This window comes from Sinocyclocheilus anshuiensis, unplaced genomic scaffold (assembly GCF_001515605.1).
Source record: "Sinocyclocheilus anshuiensis isolate Anshui unplaced genomic scaffold, SAMN03320099.WGS_v1.1 scaffold365, whole genome shotgun sequence".
Taxonomy (NCBI): Eukaryota; Metazoa; Chordata; class Actinopteri; order Cypriniformes; family Cyprinidae; genus Sinocyclocheilus; species Sinocyclocheilus anshuiensis.
The window spans coordinates 85,124-107,527 of NW_015539834.1; the positions used below are offsets into that span (position 1 = coordinate 85,124).

General features: G+C 39.8%; 1 protein-coding gene across 1 annotated transcript in view; it reads left to right on the forward strand.

Annotated features, from left to right (window-relative positions):
- LOC107684332 (lipoma-preferred partner homolog) overlaps window positions 1–22,404 on the forward strand; it is a 177,129-nt gene that overhangs the window by 79,184 nt on the left and 75,541 nt on the right. The window contains exon 4 of the mRNA XM_016480562.1: window positions 2,795–3,367. Within this exon, the coding sequence (XP_016336048.1) occupies window positions 2,795–3,367 (573 nt within the window). The remainder of the gene's footprint in view (window positions 1–2,794; window positions 3,368–22,404) is intronic.

The window sequence follows — 22,404 nt, forward strand, 5'->3', positions numbered from 1 at the left end:
AGTGGAGAAAGTACACTCTTCTTGGCGTTTAGTCTTAACCCCAGCTCTCTCATATGGGCGAGGACGACATCTCGTTGCCGAGCTGCCATCGTCGATGTAATTGAGTATGCGGATGCCCTGGAGTCGCAAAGGAGCCAGAGCCGCATCCACACACTTCGTGAAAGTGCAGGGTGAGAGTGACGGGCCAAAGGGAAGAACTCGATATTGGTGTGCTTCGCCCCCAAAAGCAAACCTCAGGAACTTCCAGTGTTGAGGAAGGATGGAAACAACCGACCTGACTACTCTAGTCCCTTCACTTGAGGGGGCGAGCTCTCCCGTACCGTACCGTTGCCGGGCGGCAGCTGTGATTTTCGCTCGTTGGAGCTCACTGAGCCCTGAAGCACCGAGGGTGGTTTCTGTGGAGGGGTGCGGGTTGCAACGCTCTATTTTTGAGACTGGCGATACGAGGAGCTTGACGGCTTGGGCTGCTCCAGCTCAGCAGCCCCATGGGCCTGGGAGCGACGAGGGAGGGAACGTTCTTGCATTTCAGACAGATTCAACCACAGATGCCGTTCCGTGGCCATTGCCATTGAACGGCCGATAGCTCTGGCCGTTTCTTTGGTGGCCTGGAGGGACAAATCTGTGGCCCGACGCAGTTCAGCTACTACGTCAGATTCCTCCGCCTCCCTGTCATCCAGGTCCCTGAGCAGGTCAGCCTGGTATGCTTGTAACACCGCCATGGTTTGCAAACATGCGCCAGCCTGACCTGCCGCAGGTGAGGACCGAGAAAAGGATGATCCCGTCTCGGATCCCTCCGCTAAATCCATCTGCAATCCCACGACAACAGTCTACGCTGTGCCTCGGCAACAGCGGGACCGCTGCCAGCGGGATCGCGAGCCTGGCCGCTCTCTGTAATGAAATTAACTATTTTTATTTTGTAAGGGAATTATTATTATTTTAGCTCAGGTTTTGAGAGGAATCGATTCTTAAAGATTCGATGTTGATTTCTTCAAGTTGATCTGATTCAACTACTTAGAGCTTAAACTGTATCAACGGTTCGTCCAGCGAACGTTAAAATCAGTATATCTTAACGATTCTGTTCATATTACTGTTTCCTGGTGACGCAGAGGCTTTGGCAGTTCTCCTAAGTTTGAAAGACTTTAGGCTTTCGAAGATCTCTGGCATTCACGAAGCTTCAACGGAGTGTTTGAGTTCTGGATGACCGATCGCTTGATGGTGCACCTGGTGAGCGCAAGGTGGAGTGCGATTAACACAAAGGCCAAAAGGCCAAAAGGCCTCGGTCGGGTGAGCAAGCGGCGAAAGAGCGATTGAATCTGTTTTGCATTGGGTTTTTGATCCGCTGCATAAGTCCGTCCCCCAGATCGTTGTTCCAATCAGACATTACTTGCAAGGCTTAGCCACGCCCCGCACTGTTCCCTGATCAGGCATGGGTCACATGTTTCCCATGGGGAGTATTTCTGCAAGTTTTAATAACTTCTTATAAACAATATTATCACCAGAAAATGATGCCGGATACCAATTTTTCATTCGCACCAGTGTTCGGCGAATAAAGCAAGCTTTCATTCAAACTCAAATATCGGGTAGTTTGCATACACATTAATACTTTTATCTACTAAAAGAGGTTATAAGGCAAAGATTAGAATATCATAGGTTTCAATAACATCAAACAGAAAGCATATTATTTGTGGATATAGTTGCCCTTTTATACTTAAATGATTGTCTTTTGAAATTGTCTGTTGTAAGTTTTATGTCCCTTTGTCTGACCGAAGAGAACCGCGCGTTTTCCTGGAATTTAGAGAAAGGGGAGAACAGAGAAAACCCTGAGGTCAGGGAGGTTGTAAAAAGGTCCTGGTCATAGACCTGCTATTCTTCTCATTTGGAGCTATTAATCTGTCGCTTTCTGTTTATCGGATTATCAATCTATGCGTTAAACGGTCATGGGGTCCAGGAGTGTCTGTCGCTAGAACATTTCCAGATACCAGGTTCTTTGTTCTGTTGTTTATTAGATAGTTTATTTATACTGAAGCCAGTCACGAGACAACACTGATGTTCTGTTGCTTAAATGAGTCCAGATGCAAAGGGTCAGTTATTGCTGTCTTAGTGCTTGCCGACCCAGGAGGTGGTTTTGTAAATCACTCTCTCTTTGTGTTTCTTGTAAAGATAAGCTGAGCGGGACAGGAATTTATTTGAGACAATTGGCGCCTGGGCTGACCATGGTTCCGTTTTACGACTCTCACATGGTTAGGAGGAGACCTTAGTTTTTCCGGTGGAATGCAGAGATTCAATCATTCATTTGTGTCTGTCCACAGAGGCCCTACAACTGACATACACAGAGCGCTACTGAAGAGCAGAAGCTAACTTGCGCTCTGCCGGATGCGCTTTTATACTTCCTGGTGCTCACGTCACCCCGCTCGTGACGTCTCGCTGCTCCATTGGACTGATTTTACACGTGCTTCAGAACGCGGTCACGCAGGGGCGTTCCCAAAGCGATTCTCGACGCAGCTCGAGTTCCTGAAGGGGAACTTTTTCACTGAACTGTATATAGATTAATTTAGAAATTAGAATGTAATTTTTTATTATTACTGTTTATCAATAACATTTTTATCTTTATGAATATAATTTATTCTAATGTGGTTGAATTTCAATTCTTTCAGTTCTCGTTATTTCTGCTTCTTCAGTTTTAAAATTCAGTTCATTGTTTGTCAATCACGCAGCAACATTAAACATTTTTCTTTTGCCCAGAGGACAAAAAAAACTTACATTTAATTTCTAATGTAATGTTTATTTCTTACAGAATTCTGCCAGCCCAGCTGCGGCAGGCTCCAATGCCCCTGTTACAGGCTATCGGCGCATGGTCATCCCAACTCAACCCCCTCTAACCGCCACCAAGAAATCCACCCCGAAACCACTGGCCTCTCCAATCGCCCCTCCTCCGGCTTCGTCTTCGCCACGACCCCAATACCAGCCCGCTCCCCAGCCTGTCCCTGCATCCTACACCACCGCCTCTACTCCGAGCCAGCCAACCTTCAATGTTCAGGTCAGGGCCACCCAGCCTGGCCCCCAGCAGCAGCCAGTCCGTGGTCCAGCGCAGGTACAGTACATGCCGGCTCAACCCAGAGGCCCTGATTTTGCATATGGGCCTCCGCAGCCGGGATTCTGCCCTGCTCCATCTGGCGGCTACCAGGACCAGCACTATGGTGGAGCTCCTGCTTATGGAGGTCAGAACACATGGAGAGCAGAGCCAAGTCACCATGCCACTCCTCCACCCAACCAAGGGTACCAGCCCGCTCCCCCGAAAAAAACCTACATCACTGATCCGCCTGCCAGCCTGGCACCCTTCGGCGGTGGGCCTTCTGCTCCTCACAAGGTAAGGGCCACATCTATAGTATGTTCCAAATAACAGTAGAACAAAAACAAATGGATGAGCAAATATATGAAAAGCTAACTTAGAAAAACATTCAGGCATGTAATTAATTCTCCCATTTTATTGAATTCATGAAATTATGTTCTCTGCGATACGTATGTTTTAAAGCACAGAAACTCAAATTTAAATATTTTTATATGGCATGTAATCTTTGTGTCAGCAAATTAAAAACAAATGTGCTAATGTGTGTTCTGGATAAAAACACACAGAGATCATTATTTAGGTTATCAATCTGTAGGTCAGAAGGAACAAAAAAAACAAAGAGCATTTGAAGAAGTTAAAGTGAAAAAAGTACAAGGTAAAAAAATAGTATTCACCCTTGTAAAATTTTTTTTTTTTAAATGTATACTTTAACATACTTTTAAAAAGAGTGCTTATTATGGAATTAATATATTTTAAAAGAATATACTTAAGTGCAAACTGCAATTAAATTAAAATATATTATAGTTTAAGTTCATTTTAAATGCAATTAGATGAACTTTAGTAGGACTGAAAGTACATCTTTTTATGTAATTTCAAAATTACTTCTATTGTCTATATAGTTAAATAGGTATAAAATGTACTGCAGAATTGTACTAATAGTGCTGGGCGGTATGACCAAAAATTTATATCACGGTATTTTTCAAAATTATACCGGTTTCACGGTACAAGACGGTATTTTTTTTTCCATGCATGACCGGGTGTTAACCATATTTTCTACTGATTGAGAGAGGAATAACAAAAATAAAAACCGGTATTCGGTATGAACCGGTATACCGCCAGCACTATGTACTAACAAACATTTATGGTGAACTAAAATATACTTTAATATCATAATTTCTGTTGAAACTTGTATATATTTAAATATACACACATTTACACTTTTTAAATGAAGTTGAAGTTATTTAAAAATATATTAACTTTAAATGTAATATCCAGTAACACGCTAAAGTTAAACATATAATCAAGTAGGCTGCTTTGCATGTGCTTTTGTATATATGTTTTGTATTAAAATAAATGTACTTCTTTAAAGCATGACAGAAGATTTTAAAAAACAGTATTTAAAATGTACTTTAAAATAAATCTTTTAATTATACATTGCTTCAAAGTGCCATTTTTTAGAAGTGTACTTAAAGTGCCTCTATTATGGGTAATGAAAGGTTCATATTTTGGTTTTGGGAGTCCCCAACAACAGGTTGACATGCATGCAAGGTCAAAAAACACTTTCATTTTCTTATAATATGCATTTATTTTTTACCTTATTTGCTCAACGACTCCCAAACGATTCGCTCAATGATTCATTTTTCCAAACCTCTCCTTTGCGTGATGCTAATCTGCGGTGATTTGTCCGATTGGTCGATTTCATTTCCATTTCATAATAAAAGCTGCGTTTATGAGCACAGTGCTGCTTTGTGTACAGCGTTACCGGGGAAACCGCTATTTTTACCGCTCCAAAAGCGGCACCTGGTGGCAAAGAATAAATTTGCATTTTCATTCAGACCAATGCGAAAAGACCAACAAATGGGCGGGCAATATGCTAATGTTTCATGTTGACGTCAACATGAAACGGCTTGGGATTTGTTTTAAAAACGACTCGTTTCAATGATTCAGAGTCGCCTCTGAGAGACAATAACTTTATACATGGTGCACTTTCGTGTTTTAAAACTTTGCAGGATGTTTTCATTCACTTAGAGCTGTTACACACTGCATGAAAGGTACTTTTCAAAAATCCATAATAGGCGCACTTTAAGTATGTAAAAAAAAAAACATAGTCATGAACTTGTATTCTTTTTAAGTACACTTAAATGGCCTTTTCTTTCATTAACATTATATTATCTGCAAGTTGTTGAAGTTTAAGTATACTACATAAGTATACACATTCAATACAATTCACCACACTTCTTTTTCGCAAGGGCATCAATTACATTGGTCTGTATGGGAGGGTAGAGTTTTTCACTTTTTAAAAAAAAAATTCAGATAATACCAAATAAGACTTTTTAATTCAAATAATACCATTTTCATGCTTTCAAATAAAATATTTTTTAATTATGTAAAGTGAATTTAAAACATTGAATATCTTTGAAAGACACTGCAAATCATAAAGGTTCTGTAAATATACTGCTAATTTTTATCCAAGAGCAGATGTGATGATGAAAAGGTACACACAAGCACACGGCTGTCTTAGTTCCCTTTCAGTCGGTCACTCCCGACGTCACGTCGGTTGACCGAAGAAATTGGGATCTCGCTTAGAGGGACCGTTCTGTGCACAATGAAAAATTCATGAAAATACTTTGAAAGTGTGTGTCTATGTTTGTGTTGTTTGTGTGTGTGTGTGTGTCTGTATGAATAATATATTTGTGGTAATTAATTATCTGTGTTCGTGTCCTATGATTGTGTGTTTAAGCTTGTAGCTTGTGTATTTTATGATTTATTGATTGTGCATGAGAGACAGAGAGCATTTTCAAAGGCTGCTTACCACACAAAACATGCTCCTATTTAAAATTACACCTTGAATCTTTACACAGTCATAACAGCTCATTTAAAGAAACAGTACCAAGAAAATGAAACTCTGCTTTTTCTTTTACAATAATGTGCGTGCACGTACAGTATGTGTGTTAAAGATCGTGAGTGTAAGTGACTCATAAGTGTGTATTCTATTTAGTGTTTGTGATTTAATTGCTTCAGATGGCAATACAACAGGGAGTTTCTTTGCATCCTTCATCGGAATCTTCAGAATAAACAGTTATTTTAACCTTTATGAATTGTTAATGCTGCTTCTCTGTAGGGCTTTACACTTTCTGACTCTATTCGTCTGAATAGAAACTGAATGTTTATCTTATCTTACCTCACACATTCACACACCTTTCTTTATTTCTCTCTCACTTTCACTCTCTCTACTCTACTTCTTATTTGACATCTAGTTCTAACCTATTATTTATTGAAAGAGAATGCAAATATTTCTTTTATGTAGCTTTGTCAATGTAACTGAAGGCTTTTAAGTCCTAGTTCCGTGCCTTAAAATATAGAAATGATAAAGAGTTAGGTCATGTGATTATTCATGCTTGGTGATGCCCATTAGTCTATTACATAATATATAAGCGTTTCATTTGTCAAATTAAATATATATAAAACACATGCACATACAGACAGTTACTCATGCATACAACCACACACAGAAACATTCAGTGCTACTCTCTGACCTTTGTCAATAAAACTATCATCTCTACTAAAAGGCTACATTAGCAACAAGGTGGTAATGTCACTGTTTTTGAAGTAATTAAATTCAGAGCTTTACAATAAGTAGAGAGATGCTGCACAAACGCAGGTAATTCACACAGGCAGACTCTCTCTCTGTCATTCCAATTCATTCAGGTAAGCGTAGTCTTGCCACGCTACTTGATTTTACTTTAGATCTAACAAGAAGTAAATAAAATAATTGAAAATAACTGCTATTTTTATCAATACAGTCAATTTTTTTAAACTGCAAACATAAATGACAACTTCAACTTGTCTGTTCTGCCAAGTGGCCATAGTATAAGCAGACTATCTAGATGTGTATTAATGACATATATGTTTACATTTCTGGGGTTTTACGGTAATACTCTCCATAATACTATTTATAAGATTACTGTTGTAAGTTTTTGATTTAGCACAATGACAATATGCTGTCTTTTTGTTTTAGAAAGGTGTCCCTTGCAAGGGGACCATCACACAGTATTTAGGATTTGACACGTTTTAATTTAACACATAATTTCTTAGGTTTTAAAATCGAGCTCCGTGCTTTAAAACTGTGCACATCTTATCAGTTGGCTTTCTGAAATTCAACATCAGTCAAAATTAGAGAAGAAACAAGGTGTTGACACTGAATGCCACATGGCAGTTTCCTGTCTTATCGCTGGTCTTCCCCCTCGGCAGAACGTCTAGGTCACTACCTTGGAGCCTCTGCAGGAAGACAGCTCGAGGCGCCTGAGAATCAGTTACTCTTTTTAATATTTCCAAGAATATCTGGTAATGTCTTTCACAATCAGCCCAAGGATATAAAACATCTAGTCCAATTAGAGTGATGCAATACGCTGTTATTAATATATAAGAGTGATGGGATGATAAGTGGCAGGCGTTTGGGATGTGTTTTTTGCCTTGTGTCGTCGTAGGTCCTTCCTGCTCCACACAGATTCTAGTAGTCTTTTAACTAGCAATTGTTTCTGTGTCATTGGTTTATTTCTTGAGAAGCAGAAAATATGCAATGCTTTGCAAAAGAAACAACACACTCAATAACTTAATGCCATTCAAAAATTAAAAATGACAAATATTATTATAGATAAAGGACTCTTTTTTTGGAGTTGCCTCAGAGAGCCATTAAACTGATTCATTTTCTACTGGCTGCTCGATGGAGATGGCTATTATGGAAGCAGATTAGACTCAATAATAATTCACGCAAAAGACATGATGCAAACATGTGTATCCCAATTCACATGCATGAAACCCAATTCACATACACGAAAAAAATATATTTATTCACAAAAACCAATTCACGTGCACAAATTAAGAATAAATATTCATAAAATGAAGAGTTCATTTGCAAAAACCAATAAACCTTGCACCTTGCAAAACCGGAACCTTGCAAAAGCAGCACGTTACAATGGTGAGGGAAAAGCTCCGTGTATTGCATGTAATCACATCCATACAGTTTATGATCCCAACAACAACAACGTTTGTCAGGCATCTACATTGTCATCTGAGGAGATTACAAAGATTAAACGAGTGTTTTTTTAAACTCTAAAACATGAAATGTGGAGTTATCTGCTTTTGCCAAAAAACGACTGTTGGAGTTATCTGCTTTTGCTATAAAACAAACTTTTAATATGTAAAAAAAAAAAAAATACTTTCAATGAACTTTAATTTTTTTAATTACCTGTATTTGTTTAAGTTATCACTTAATCAAAACCCAACTGCAGTTTGATTGATATTACTTGGAATGCGCAATAAAAAACGTGATTATGAGTTATCGGTTTTTGCAAATGAACTCTTCAAATACTTTTCAAAAATGCAAAACCCAATTCACAGATGTACATCTGTGTACAAAAATTTTGAATGTTTAAAATTCACGAGTTCATCATGGACTGTGAATGTGTGAATCACCTTGGATTTGTGTGTGTATTTTTGTGACTTTCCTGGCAGCGAACTCCTCCCACGCGGGACACTCGTACTCTTTAGCCAATCAGATTTGAGCCTGTCGCTCGACCAATCATAACCCGCTGTGGGCGTGCCTACCTGGATGTTGTCATCAGTGCGAGACCACAGTTCAAGTCACGGTTCAGCAGAGTAGAGGTTTGTGCAGTTGATAGTTTAATTTCAGTTAACTAGCCTTGTAAAGGTGTATTGTTTTATCTTTGCATGCTTACTTAAAATTTGGAAGTAAAATCGGTCGTTTAGACACACTCGTTAACGTGACCTGTGTAAGCCAGCGGCTGCTGTTTAGTCCAGAGTGTGTTATGATTTAATATTGATCGATTCTTATGTTTATTTAAATAAATAATCATTATTCACGTGGATACCATACCACATTAAGATATCAGATTCATAAAATAAGGGTTTGACTGATGGGACATGTCATAAATAAATAGAAGATTATGAAACTATAGCTTTTGGATATTTTTCAAGCAGTTTCTTGTGTTCCCTTTCGATACTACACTCGTACTGCGTCTGTTAGACGCATATGGGAAAAAAAGCCTTTTTCTCCTGAACTGAAGCCTTTTCATTCACGCAGTGAAACTGCACGGCTATTGGTTCGTGCAGTGCTTAAAAAACGAACCAATGGCTAGGCAGTAGAGCTGCACGAGCCTATGGCAACGAAGCCCGCCAAAGCCCGCCAGAATGGGCGGGGCATCTGGCTATATAAGCGGGCGCTCTCTTACACCTCTTGACACCCCGTTCAACTCCGGGTACAGAGGGAAATGTGTTTTGTGCGAACAACGGGTCCGTTCATGCGCCTAAGCATTCAACCGCTGTGATAGCGAAAAAAAAAAAAAAACACAAACATTTTCAAAAAGAGAGCAAACTTTCTCTTCCATTACTCATAAGTGTTTTGCCCCCGTGCGGCCAGTCACCCGAGTTAATTCAACCCCTTGCCACGCGGGCCGAGGCCTGGCAGGCCATCCCCGGAGTGTCGATATGGGTTATGGGGATAATAAAGCAAGGATATTCACTCCAATTCGCTCAAAGACCCCCGCGCTTCAACGGCGTGGTCCCCACCTCGGTGCAGAGCAAGGACGCTCACGTCCTGCGCTCAGAGGTGATGAATTTGCTGGCAAAAGGAGCTGTGGAAATGGTTCCTCCAGCCCAGAGCGAGTCAGGCTTTTACAGCCGTTACTTCCTCGTCCCCAAAAGAGATGATGGCCTCCGACCCATCCTCGATCTCAGACACCTGAATCGCGCCCTCATGAAGAGGTCGTTCAGGATGATTACACTGAAACAGTTCCTAGCGCAAATTCGCTCGGGAGACTGGTTGTTTTCTCTGGACCTGAAGGATGCATACTTTCACATCCAGACAGCCCCCCGTCACAGGCGATTCTTGAGATTCGCCTTCGAGGCAGTGGCTTATCAATATACGGTCCTTCCCTTCGGGCTGTCCCTGGCCCCCCGCACTTTTACAAAGTGCATGGATGCGGCTCTCTCCCCTCTGAGACAGATGGGAATCCGTATTCTCAATTACCTCGACGACTGGCTCGTTCTGGCCCAGTCGGAGGCAGAATTAATATCACACAGGACCCTCCTCCTCAGCCACCTGGAGTGCCTGGGACTCAGGGTCAATTTTGCCAAGAGCTCGTTGTTTCCCAGCCAGCGAATTTTGTTCCTGGGAACAATTTTCGACTCAGCCCAAATTAAAGCTGTAGTCACGCCGGACTTTCGGCCACTGGTCGAACTGTCATCAACTGCCTGGAAATGCTAGCAGTATGTCGAGCCTGATAGTTCTTCCTGCCAGTCCTAAAGGGGCACCATGTGCTAATCCGATCGGACAACATGTCTGTGGTATCCTACATAAATCACCAGGGAGGCCTCTCCTCGAAGCGTCTCTTCATTCTGGTAGAGCGCTTCTTAGAATGGGCTCGACGGGAACCTTCGAGCCTCCCAGAGCGAGTCTTAAACACAATTTCGGAGGCTAGCGCTCCGTCTACGAGACGCCTCTACGCCTTAAAGTGGTCTTTTTTCTCTGCTTGGTGTCTAAACCACGGCAAAGACCCCCTTACTTCCGATTTGACAGAGGTGTTGTCATTTCTGCAAGAGCTGAGGGATAAGGGAAATTCCCCATTCACGCTCAAAGTCTATATGGCAGCTATATCGGCCTCTCATGCCCCTATTGAGGGCCAATCGGTGGGCAGAAATAGCGCAGTCATCCGCTTCCTGAGCGTCCCTTCATGGGACCTGCCCTCTGTGCTGAGGGCCCTGAGGGGCCCCGCTTTCGAGCCGCTACAGTCTGCCAACATTCGGTCGCTATCGCTGAAGACTACTCTGCTTCTAGCTCTGGCATCAGTAAAGCGAATAGGGGACCTGCAGGTGCTCTCTATTAGCCCTGCCTGCCTGCAATTCGGGCCTAAGGCACGGTTACGTACCTAAGGTTCCGCGCTTCCTCCAACTGAAGAGGACAGAGAGCTAGCTCTGCTCTGCCCCGTCAGGGCTCTGAGAATCTATATTGAGCGCTCCGCACCCTATAGGCTGTCGGAAAAACTCTTTGTCAGCTTCGGTAACCGCACCAAAGGGCTTCCGGTTACGAAGCAAATACTCTCTAGATGGATAGTAGACTCCATCTCGCTAGCGTACTCTTCTTTGGGCCTCCAATGCCCCATTGGAGTACGGGCCCACTCGACTAGAGGCCTCACCTCGTCTTGAGAATCCTGTGGCGAACGCCCGCTTATATAGCCAGATGCCCCGCCCATTCTGGCGTGCTTTGGCTGGCTTTGGCGGGCTTCGTAGCCATAGGCTCGTGCAGCTCCGCTGCCTAGTCATTGGTTCGTTTTTTAAGCACTGCACGAACCAATGGCCGTGCAGTTTCACTGCGTGAATGAAAAGGCTTCAGTTCAGGAGAAAAAGGCTTTTTTCCCATATGCGTCTAGAAGACACAGTACTTGTTCCCGTATCTCAGGAAACCGAGGTTATGTTAGTAACTGAGTACATTTTTGCTTACTGAGGACATGAAAGAGCTGTCACAGCAGAGCTTGTCTTGTGTATAAAGTCTTGCGATAACACGCATTCAGCTGATGATCTATGTAATAACATGCACACATTGGAAACCATGTACATTTCATTTTAGTTTGTTTATGCTGCAAATACTATATATTTCAGAATTGTGAGGCTGATGATGTACAAATTGCAGAGACAACCCATGACCCTGCTGTTCCTAATTCATCCCCTTACAACAAGTTATGAGGTGATGTGAATCTAGACGTTTCATTTGGAACTGTATAACTCTTTCAAAACAGTCATGTTGCAACCCATCCATTTTAACAGTTTCAACAGATTTTTTAAGTCATGCATTATTACTACATTTCTTTTAGAATGGTACCCTATGACTTTGAATTTGTTAAGGTGTAAAGCTTTGTTAAGCATTGTTAAATGTTCTTGTTATTGTTCTGGTTTTATGTCAGAATTAAAACATTCAAAACAAGTCACAGTTTCAACAGATTTTTTAAGTCATGCATTATTACTACATTTCTTTTAGACTGGTATGTTAAGGCGTAAAGCTTTGTTATGCATTGTTAAATGTTATTGTTATTGTTCTGGTTTTATGTCAGAATTAAAACATTCAAAACACGTCAGTTGTTACAGTTGCTGTATAAGATTTATTAAAGTTTAAAGTTTATTAAAATTTTCTGAATATTTTGGGAATGAAATGTCCATGAAATTACCTGACCATGATTAATTGTAATGTGCCTGAAACATGAAATATGAATTGTCAATTATGAGGGAGTACAAACGCAGCACAACTACAGCTGAGATTGGCTCTATACCAGTTTGACACTGTGCTAGAAGTTCTTGAGTGAAAGGGTATTCAAACCTCATTTACACTGAATTTACACTGCTAGTATAGTGTCCCATTTAGAGTCTTTAGCATTCTTTTAAAGTAAATGTCATATCCGAATGATAAATACATGTAATACGTTATGTGAAAAGTTAATTAATCAAATGTTTTAGATCCAATCTTCACTATCTCTATCTCTCTCTCTCTGTCAGGACGTGCCAGATTTTGGTGTGATATTCAAAGCAGTTAACACCTTGGCTTGTTAACTCTTATACTTTTACAAGAGATACAGATACAGAAAGAGCAGGAAGCATAAGATAAAGTGATAAAATAACTGAATAAAGTTTACTGAAGAATCTTTGCTGCATTCTTTTTTATGATCAGTCTGTCTTTGTCTGACCAGCATAAATTCCACAACTGTTACCAAGCAAATACAATTGCTGTTTTCCAACATCATCTTGTGTATTGTAATCTCAAATATTTTTACATCACAACTCAACACAAGATTAAACATTAACAATGGTTAATCACAGTAATATAATGTGAAAAAAAATAAGTAAATGAATGGTGATTACATTAAGAAATGAATACATGAAGGTAAAGTACATAAAAGAGATAAAGATTAATGTGAAGGAAGAGGCCTGTAACTCATCCAGATGTTGTGCCAAAGTGTTTAAATCCTGAAAAAAAAGGAAAACAATTAGTTACCAATAAATGAGCCTGCAACATATTAAACTGAAACTACTCTTTTATCTAAAAAGTAAAAGCAGAAGTTATTTTACAAAAATCAAAGTGGGAACAATACACATCTCCAATCACCTGTGAGCAGAATAGGCTTAGAGAGATGGAAAAGGAGAAGAACACAAGAGCTTCAAAGGTGAGCTGTAACATAGTCACATATTTATAGCCTAATAAAATATACAGTGGGGAAAATATTTATTTTAACCCCTGCTGATTTTGTAAGTTTGCCCACTTACAAATAAATGAAGGGTCTGTAATGTTTATGGTAGGTTTATTTTAACGTACAGAGACAGAATACCAAACCAAAAAATCCAGAAAAAAACATATAAAGGTTAGAAATTGATTTGCATTTCAGTGAGTGAAATAAGTATTTGATCCCCAAGCAAAACATGACTTAGTACTTGGTGCAGAAACCCTTGTTGACAATCACAGAGGTAAGATGTTTTTTGTTGTTGGTCACCAGGTTTGCACACATCTCAGGAGGGATTTTGGTCCACTCCTCTTTACAGATCCTCTCTAAATCCTTAAGGTTTCTTGGCTGTCGTTTGGCAACTCGAAGTTTCAGCTCCCTCCACAGATCTTCTATAGGATTGAGGTCTGGAGACTGGCTAGGCCACTTCATGACCTTAATGTGCTTCTTCTTGAGCCACTCGTTTGTTGCCTTGGCGGTATGTTTCGGGTTATTGTCATGCTGGAAGACCCATTGTCCAAAATTTTACAGTACATGGCCCCGTCCATTTGCCCCTCAATGTGGTGAAGTCGTCCTGTACCCTTAGCAGAAAAACAGCCCCAAAGCATAATGTTTCCACCTCCGTGCTTGACTGTAGGGATGGTGTTCTTGGGGTCATAGTCAGCATTTCTCTCCCTCCAAACACGGCGAGTGGAGTTGCCAAAGAGCTCAATTTTGGTCTAATCTGACCACAGCACTTTCTCCCAAGCCTTCTTTGAATCATTTAGATGTTCTTTGGCAAACTTTAAATAGGGCCTGTACATGTGCCTTCTTGAGCAGGGGGACCTTGCGGGTGCATCTTGCACGGAGCTCCAGACCGAGGCCGATTGATGGTTGTTTTGTATTTCGTCCATTCCCAAATAATCGCACCAACAGTTGTCTCCTTCTCACCAAGCTTCTTGCTGATGGCCTTGTAGCCCATTCCAGCCTTGTGCAGATCTACAATCTTGTCTCTGACTCCCTCTGACAGCTCTTTGGTCTTACCCATGGTGGTGGGAGAGGTTGGAATGGAAGATACAGATTGTGCGGAAAGGTGTCTTATACACCTAACGAGCTGACATTAGGAGTAACTTCTTAAAGTGGCAGGACTAATCTGTGTTCCACATGGGCACATAACCAATCTGTGGGAGCCAGAATTCTTGCTGGTTGGTAGGGGATCAAATACTTATTTCACTCACTGAAATGCAAATCAATTTGTAACCTTTATATAATGTGTTTTTTCTGGATTTTTTGGTTGATATTCTGTCTCTATACGTTAAAATAATCCTACCATAAAAATTACAGACCCTTCATTTCTTTGTAAGTGGGCAAACTTACAAAATCAGCAGGGGATCAAATAAAGATTTTCCCACTGTATTCAAACCAAATGTATATACTGTATATATTACTATAAGCCTACTTGTTTTGTTTTATTACAGCCCGTGATAATACATTACAAAAACATTGTAAAAATTAAAAATTACCTTATAAAAGAAAGTCATCCCACTCCTCTATTACATCTACTATCATCACTTGGATTACAGAGTCACGCTCCTTCTTTTTGAACATGATGGGTCGGAATGTTTGATGAATTATGCTACAGCACTTATATTATTGCACTAATTGGCCTTTAACTGTGAGCAGACAGAGTGTCAATCAATGCATTGGAGAATATGGCGAACATAAATGTAAAGAAACTAAGTTGCTTGTCCTAACAAGCAACGATATTTTTTAAAGGGGTCCTATTATGCTTTTTAACTTTTTCAACTTTAGTTAGTCTGTAATGTTGCTGTTTGAGCATAAAAAAGATCTGCAAAGTTACAAAGTTCAAAGTCCACTTCAAAAGGCGATATTTTATTTAACAGAAATCACTTTTCAAAAACTACAACGAATGACTCGTTTGGACTACAACGCATATTTTCCGGGATTTGTGATATCACAAATATCGATGAATGGGACGAGACCTGGTTAAGCTGCACGAGAGAAGGCAACAAGTGTTATCACTATGTCAGAGACACGTTAGCTTTCCCAAGGCAGACAAACTTAGAGTGGTTACAATCATCCTTAAATCGCGCTCAAATTGATTTGATTTTGACGCAATATTTACACTGAAGCTCACAAGCTGGCCCAGCTAACCAATCACAGCACATTTCGTATTTCAGAAGGCGGGTCTTCATTTGATACAGGAACTATTCGAGCCGTTCATGCCAGATTGGGGAGAGAGGTGTTGTAATAATGTAAAATATGTGAAAAATAATGTGTTTTTCGAGCATCCTAGTATGAGAGCCTGTTCTAGTACACCCCCAAAACAAAATCAAGACTTTGTAAAAGAGCATAATAGGACCCCTTTAAAATAAGCCCAAAAAACCACAACCCGTGACCCGGGATTTTTTCATGCAACTTTACAAAAAAAGAAGCCCAAAGTCGCATATAATAAGCGGACTTGGCAACTGTGATCAACTGCACAAACCTCTGCTGTGACTTGAACCGTGGTCTCGCGCTGATGACGTAACATCTAGGTAGGCACGCACACAGCGGGTTATGATTGGTCGATCGACAGGCTCAAATCTGATTGGCTAAAGAGTACGAGTGTCCCGCGTGGGAGGAGTTCGCTGCCAGGAAAGTCTCAAAAATACACACACAAATCCAAGGCGATTCACACATTCACAGTCCCTAATGAACTCGTGAATTTTAAATATTCAAAATGTTTGTATACAGTTGTACATCTGTGAATTGGGTTTTGCATTTGTGAAACGTATTTTATGAATGTATATTCTTATTTTGTGCACGTGAATTGGGATACGCATGTGTGCATCGTGTCTTTTACGTGAATTATTATTGAGTCTAATCTGCTTCCATAGGCTATTGTGGTCTCCGCATACACACTCTCCATAGCCACAATCTGGGGAAAAGAACACACCCTTGAGCGCACACTAATTCAAGGATTTTATGCACTAGTACAAACAACTGCAGCCACAGCCTTTGGGAATAGCTCATCAAGGACTGTGTTTAACTAAACACAAAATAAATACCACATTGTTGGGAGCAGCCTCATGTATTAAGAAAACAAATTAACATTATTCGAAACACAAGTACGTTATGCTGTGAGATGGCAGCTCTAGTCCCAAAATAGTGCATCAAAAACAAAAAGATAATGTTTAAGGGTCTTTAGAAGACCCCCCCCCCCCACCAAATATTCTTATTGCATTCATTTTCTGTATGGTCTGAACTTAAACTAGAGCATGCTTTATAATGCCAGAATTTTGTATCATGAGAAATTATCTAATGGATCTTAGCAATTGTAGGTACTTTCATATAGGCTGTTCCTTTCCTTTCTCTTTTCAACATTAATAATAATAAGACCTAAAAACTCAATCTCTAAATCAGCATAATGTCACACTGAAGACTGGAGTAAAGTCTGAAAATGTATCTTTGCCATCACAGGAATAAATTACATTTCAAAATATGATAAAATAGATAATAGTTATTTTAAATTGTAATAATATTTCACAATATTACTGTTTTACTGTATTTTTGATCCAATAAATGCAGCCCTGGTAGACCTAATAGAATTTATATTAATTAATTACTTAATTCATTAATTCATTCATTCATTCATTCTACCAAACCCAAACTTTTGTATATACTGTATATACGTTAGTGTATATACAGTAATATGTTATATAATATATCATGACTTTTTAAATAATAATATTATTATTATTATTATTATTAATTAATTATTATTATTATTATTAAGTTGTATTATTCAATTGTGTCAAGTGTGTGCCATAGTACAATTCTAAATAAGTACCTAACAAATCAATAAATAAATAGTAATCTCTAAAAATCAATGATATCTTTATAATAATAAATGCACCATTACAAATTCATTTACTGTTAAATATAAAAGCTTTGTAAAGATTAAAAGCTGTGCATCTTTTATGTTTTAGACACATCAATACATCCCTATTCATACTAAAATGTATGTGTAAACATCTAAACAAATAATTACAAATTATTTTCAAAGGCATTTTGTAAGCAGAATATTTTCAATACGTTTTTAGCAATGGTGATTGCTACAGAAGATGTTGAGAGCTGACCTCTGACCTTTTTGGTCCTAGACTTCTAAAGACTATTGGTATAAAAAAAAAACTGGTCCACATTGTAGTCTATTTTCCAGCAAAGCTCATTCAGGAGTCTTTGTGAAAGACTATACCTACAAATCGACTGAATATCTCTCATCCAGCTCTTTTTGTGTTGTTGAGATTGGCTGGCCTTGTCTCATGGTGAGCTGTAATTGGCTTTTAATTGATTAAGTGTGTAATTAATGCTGTACCACAGTGACCATTCTAATGGAGCCCACCAACATGTTCCTGCGGGATGTCCTTCACCCTAAAAAGAAAAAAAAAATTTTGAAACCACATATAAAACTGTATTTTTGCCACCAGCCTGCTGCAGATAAACTTTATTGGCTACATTTGTATTTATTATTTTTTTTTGCCATAACGGCATGATGAAGAACCCATTTAAATTAGGCCTTATTAATCTAATTATAAAGCGCCTATGCTTTGGATTGCGAGATGTTTGAAGTGAAGAAAATGTGAACTGTGTGATGCCATTTTCACCCCTTATTGTAATTATGATTTCTTTAAGCTTCATAATCTAAGGTCTCCTATTACCAGCCTCCTCTCATGTCAGACAAGCACAGTCATCAAACATCCAGCCGAACGTGAACACTAAAGAGCTCTAAAACAATTATTTTCCCCTTGAAAGCAATGCACAGTTCGAAAACACAACAGTGCGGTGACCTCTCTCACAGCACAATGCATTTGATACTGATATTTTCCAACTCAGCTGATTCTGTCGTTCTAATGAGAAGCTTTTCCTGCCCTTTTAGCCGTAATCTGTTTATTTTCCTTTCCATCTGTATCGCCACACTTGGAACTTAAATCTCTGAAGGGAACAGCGGCACAATATAAAAGCCAGATTAGAGTAAAAGCCAAAGCTGTCAACTTTGTCTTTACCGTTGTCAATCTGTCCAGATGTCATGTCAGGACATTTCCATATCCCTCCACACAATGCAAAACCGACTTCGCAAACTAATCTGATGTATAAATAATCTCAAATATCAAGCAAATAATAGATGGCTTAAGAGCAACAAGCAATGGCCATTTCCTGGCCGCGGTTCATCGAGAGGTCTGCGCTTATATATTTGCTTCCATTCGCGCTGTAGGGGATCTTTTACTTTGTGTCCCTTGTCGCAGCGATCATTAGATGTAATTGAGAGCTGTCACGGAGGGTCAGCGTCATTATGAGTCTGTAATCGCTTCCCGTCCAGTTGTCCTCGTCGCTTTGTGCTGATTGGCTGAGCCCCTCAGGATCTCATCTCTGATTGGTTTGTGTCTTTGATATTAGAAGTAAGGTGTAAAAGTGAATGCTTTTCACATCAACACAGCTCAAGGACACTTAATTAAGCAAATCTGCCAGCGAACGTTTGATCTCGCTTTTCGAATGGAGGGGGAATTTCATGGCTGCTGGTTCATTTAGCGATTTCTTCAACTCTCTCCATCTTTTCTGATATTCCTCTCCTTCTCTTTCTCTCGCTGTGCCTCTCTCTCTAAATTGGGGAAAGGCTAAGCTGGATGATAGCTTGTGTTATTGCTGAGCTTGAGTGACAATTGACAGGGGGAGGATTATTCTCAACTGCTCAACCCCTACAGGGGGCTAAAGCCCCCTAGAAGGTCAATGATGGTTTCAGCTGTCAAATATTCAGCTTTCATATGTTTGACGTTGCGCTCCCCCACCCGTCTCTCTTGCTCTCTGCTTTTGGTGGAGGCCGTTTTCTTCTGTGACTCACATATCAACATGGGACCTCGTCAACACCTGCTCAAAATAACCTCTTCTAGGACATCATTAAGGGGCTTGCTGACCTCACAAACTCTTTATTCGGTCCCCTTTTGAAATTATTGCTAATTTGGCTTGGTCCATTACCAACATTTCAGGGCCTTTTTGGTTTTATACATGGAATATCACTTTTAGCATGTGCTTTAAACATAATCAATATTCGAAATGAATAAAAATGAATACTTTTATTCATCAAAGATGCATTCAAATAATCAAAAGTGATGAAAAAATGTTTGAACATTTTCATTAAAAACAAAAACAACAAAAATATTAAGCAGCACAAATGCTTATAACATATTAAGATTTTTTTCCCTAATCATTCAGTTTTGCCATTACAGAAAAAAATACATCTGAAAATATATTAAAATAGAAAAAAGCTATTTTAAATTGTAATATTTCACAATATTACTGGATTTACAGCATTTGTATTCAAATAAATGCAGCCTTGATGAGCTTAAGGGACCTTTTTCAAAAACATTTAAAAGTCCCTAAACTTTTGAACAGTATTGTAAATGCTGTCATACTAAAAAAGTTTGCTGAAAAGTTGTACATACAACTCTGAATTTGGGTTAAATAAAAGGGCCTTTGAACCTAAGGTGGCCTTGTCTGACCTCTGTCATGTTCATCGGATATGAAGAACAACCCCAGCACGTGGTTAACTTGTATGGATGGTGATAGCAGGGTATCTAGGTGTCCCTTGCAGTGGTTGTACAGTAAGTTAACGTCAGTGCTGTATGCAGGACACAAATTCAGTCAAATACATACTTCAGGGGTGTCCAACCCTGCTCCTGGAGGGCCATTGATCTGCAGAGTTTAGCTCCAACCCCAAATAAACACATATGAACCAACTAATCATGGACCAGTCATACTAGAAACTTCCAGGCAGCTGTGTTGAGACAAGTTGGAACTAAACTTTGCAGGATAGTAGCCCTCCAGGACCGAGTTTGGACACCCCTGACATACTTGCACAACATTCACTGCAAAATAAATCATATGCTTTCACTCTCCAGCAAGAGTGTTGAGAAAACTCGTACACACTCACAATCACATGCAAGTGATCACAAGTTTTACTGATGCTCAGAATCCTTTGGTTAATCATCATTTTGTTTTTTGCTTTTTTTGTATACACTACCATTCAAAATTTGAGTCTCTTACATTTATTTGATCAATACACAGTAAAACTAGTGATATTGTGAAATATTATTACAATTTAAAATATCTGGTTTCTTTTTTTAATACATTTCAACATTTAATTTTATTCCTGTGATAGCTAAGCTGAATTTTCAGCAGTCATTACTCCAGTCTTCAGTGTCACATGATCCTTCATCACTCTAATATGATATATCTATATAATAGTTTTAGCACATACTGTGTTATCATATTATCATTGCATTTTCTTTCTGAAAGTTGTAAACAATTTTAAACAGTTATCCATACAGTATATCTACAGTACTTGTGTTCTTAGTAAATGCCCTCTTGTCCTTATAAATGATGTGTTAATGATTTTTACCTATAATATTCAGTGTTTGTTTGTTTAGAGACAATCACATGATCGATAAATGAGGAACAAAGCCTGCTCTGATGACAGAATACATAGCAGGAAGTGAAAACAGAGCAGCCAGTGTTTCAGTTGTTTTCCCACAAGTGGAGTTCCTCTGCCCTGCCCGCGCACACACACATACACACACAGAGTTTAATCTGTTCCTGGAGAGTAACTTCTCGTCAGTGTTAGCCACCAGCAAACAGCCGAATCAGCTCTCAGCATTCCAAATAGTGCTGAACTCTTATAGCTTTGTTGCCCCTCATTGAGAATCTGGGAGATTTTGTCTGGAACAAAAAGCTCTAATATAAGAAACAGATGCAGGGTAAGTAGCTAAAGATATACAGCTCCTGCTGACTCTCAGTTATATGATTTGCTGCATTCTAGAAACATAGATGCTTTTGGACCTGCCATGGCTCACTTTGAGCATTGGAAGCACATGGGTCTAGTTCCTGACAATGACATCCAATGCTTGTGACCTTCTTCTTTATTTGCTTGTGAATTTGAAGAGTGACAATCCATTACATTGATTGACAGCAGGGTCAGTGTAGTTTAAGAGGTTCTGTCTACGGGACAACAACCTTCCCCTCCAACCTTCAAGTTCAGTATTAACAGAAGAAGAAACTTTTCCCTCAGACATCACACACACACAAGCTTTCAAAAACACACACACTACAACATAGTATTACACACTGATGCAATAAATTCAAAGCAATATATCCAAAATTGGTAAGTTATGTTGTTTGTGGTTCTCCCCCTCAAAAACCTTTTCACATGAACACAAAAGACACAACCAATGTAAACATTGGCACATTTTTATTCATTCATGTACTACACAGCACAACTGTAAAAAAAAAAAAAATTATTCCGCCTCAGCATCCCGTCTTTGTTCTGGGTCAGGCCAGAGAATCTCATCCACATCACAGGCTATATTGGCCCTAGCCAGGCAGCGAGGGTAAAATCCTCTTGCATGCCTGATCCACCCCTGGCATGCATCTACTGATATGTCTAGGCAGACTTCTTCCATGGCCTGGAGGAGGTGAGCATGGATATAAGGTTCTCGGTCATACACTTTCCACCGCCATGCCGAAAAAAACTCCTCTATCGGGTTTAGAAAGGGTTTAGAAAGTGAGAGTATGCAGGCAGAAAGATGTTAGAAAACCTCTGGTTATTGGTAAACCAGTCACGAACCAGAGCAGCGCGATGGAAGCTGACATTATCCCAAACAACAATGTAACGAGGCTGCTCTGGCTGTGCTGGTTCCCTGAGGTCCAGCTGGAACATATGCTCTCTTAGACCGTCAAGGAAAGCAAGGAGGAGCATAGTGTTATAGGGTCCTAGAATGGCATGACGGTGGAGTACCCCTCGTTGGCTGATGGCTGCACACATAGTGACATTCCCTCCGCGCTGACCAGGGACATTTATACAGCACACAGTGAAAACGACATGAATATGGCAGTGGGCAAAAGCATGAAGCACAGCATAATTTGAAATCACGAGTTTAAAGTTTGTCGATCGCACATCTCAGTGAAGCTGAACTCTCCTCCTGTCCTTATTCAGTTCGCATGGACCGACCGTCATGCAGAGTA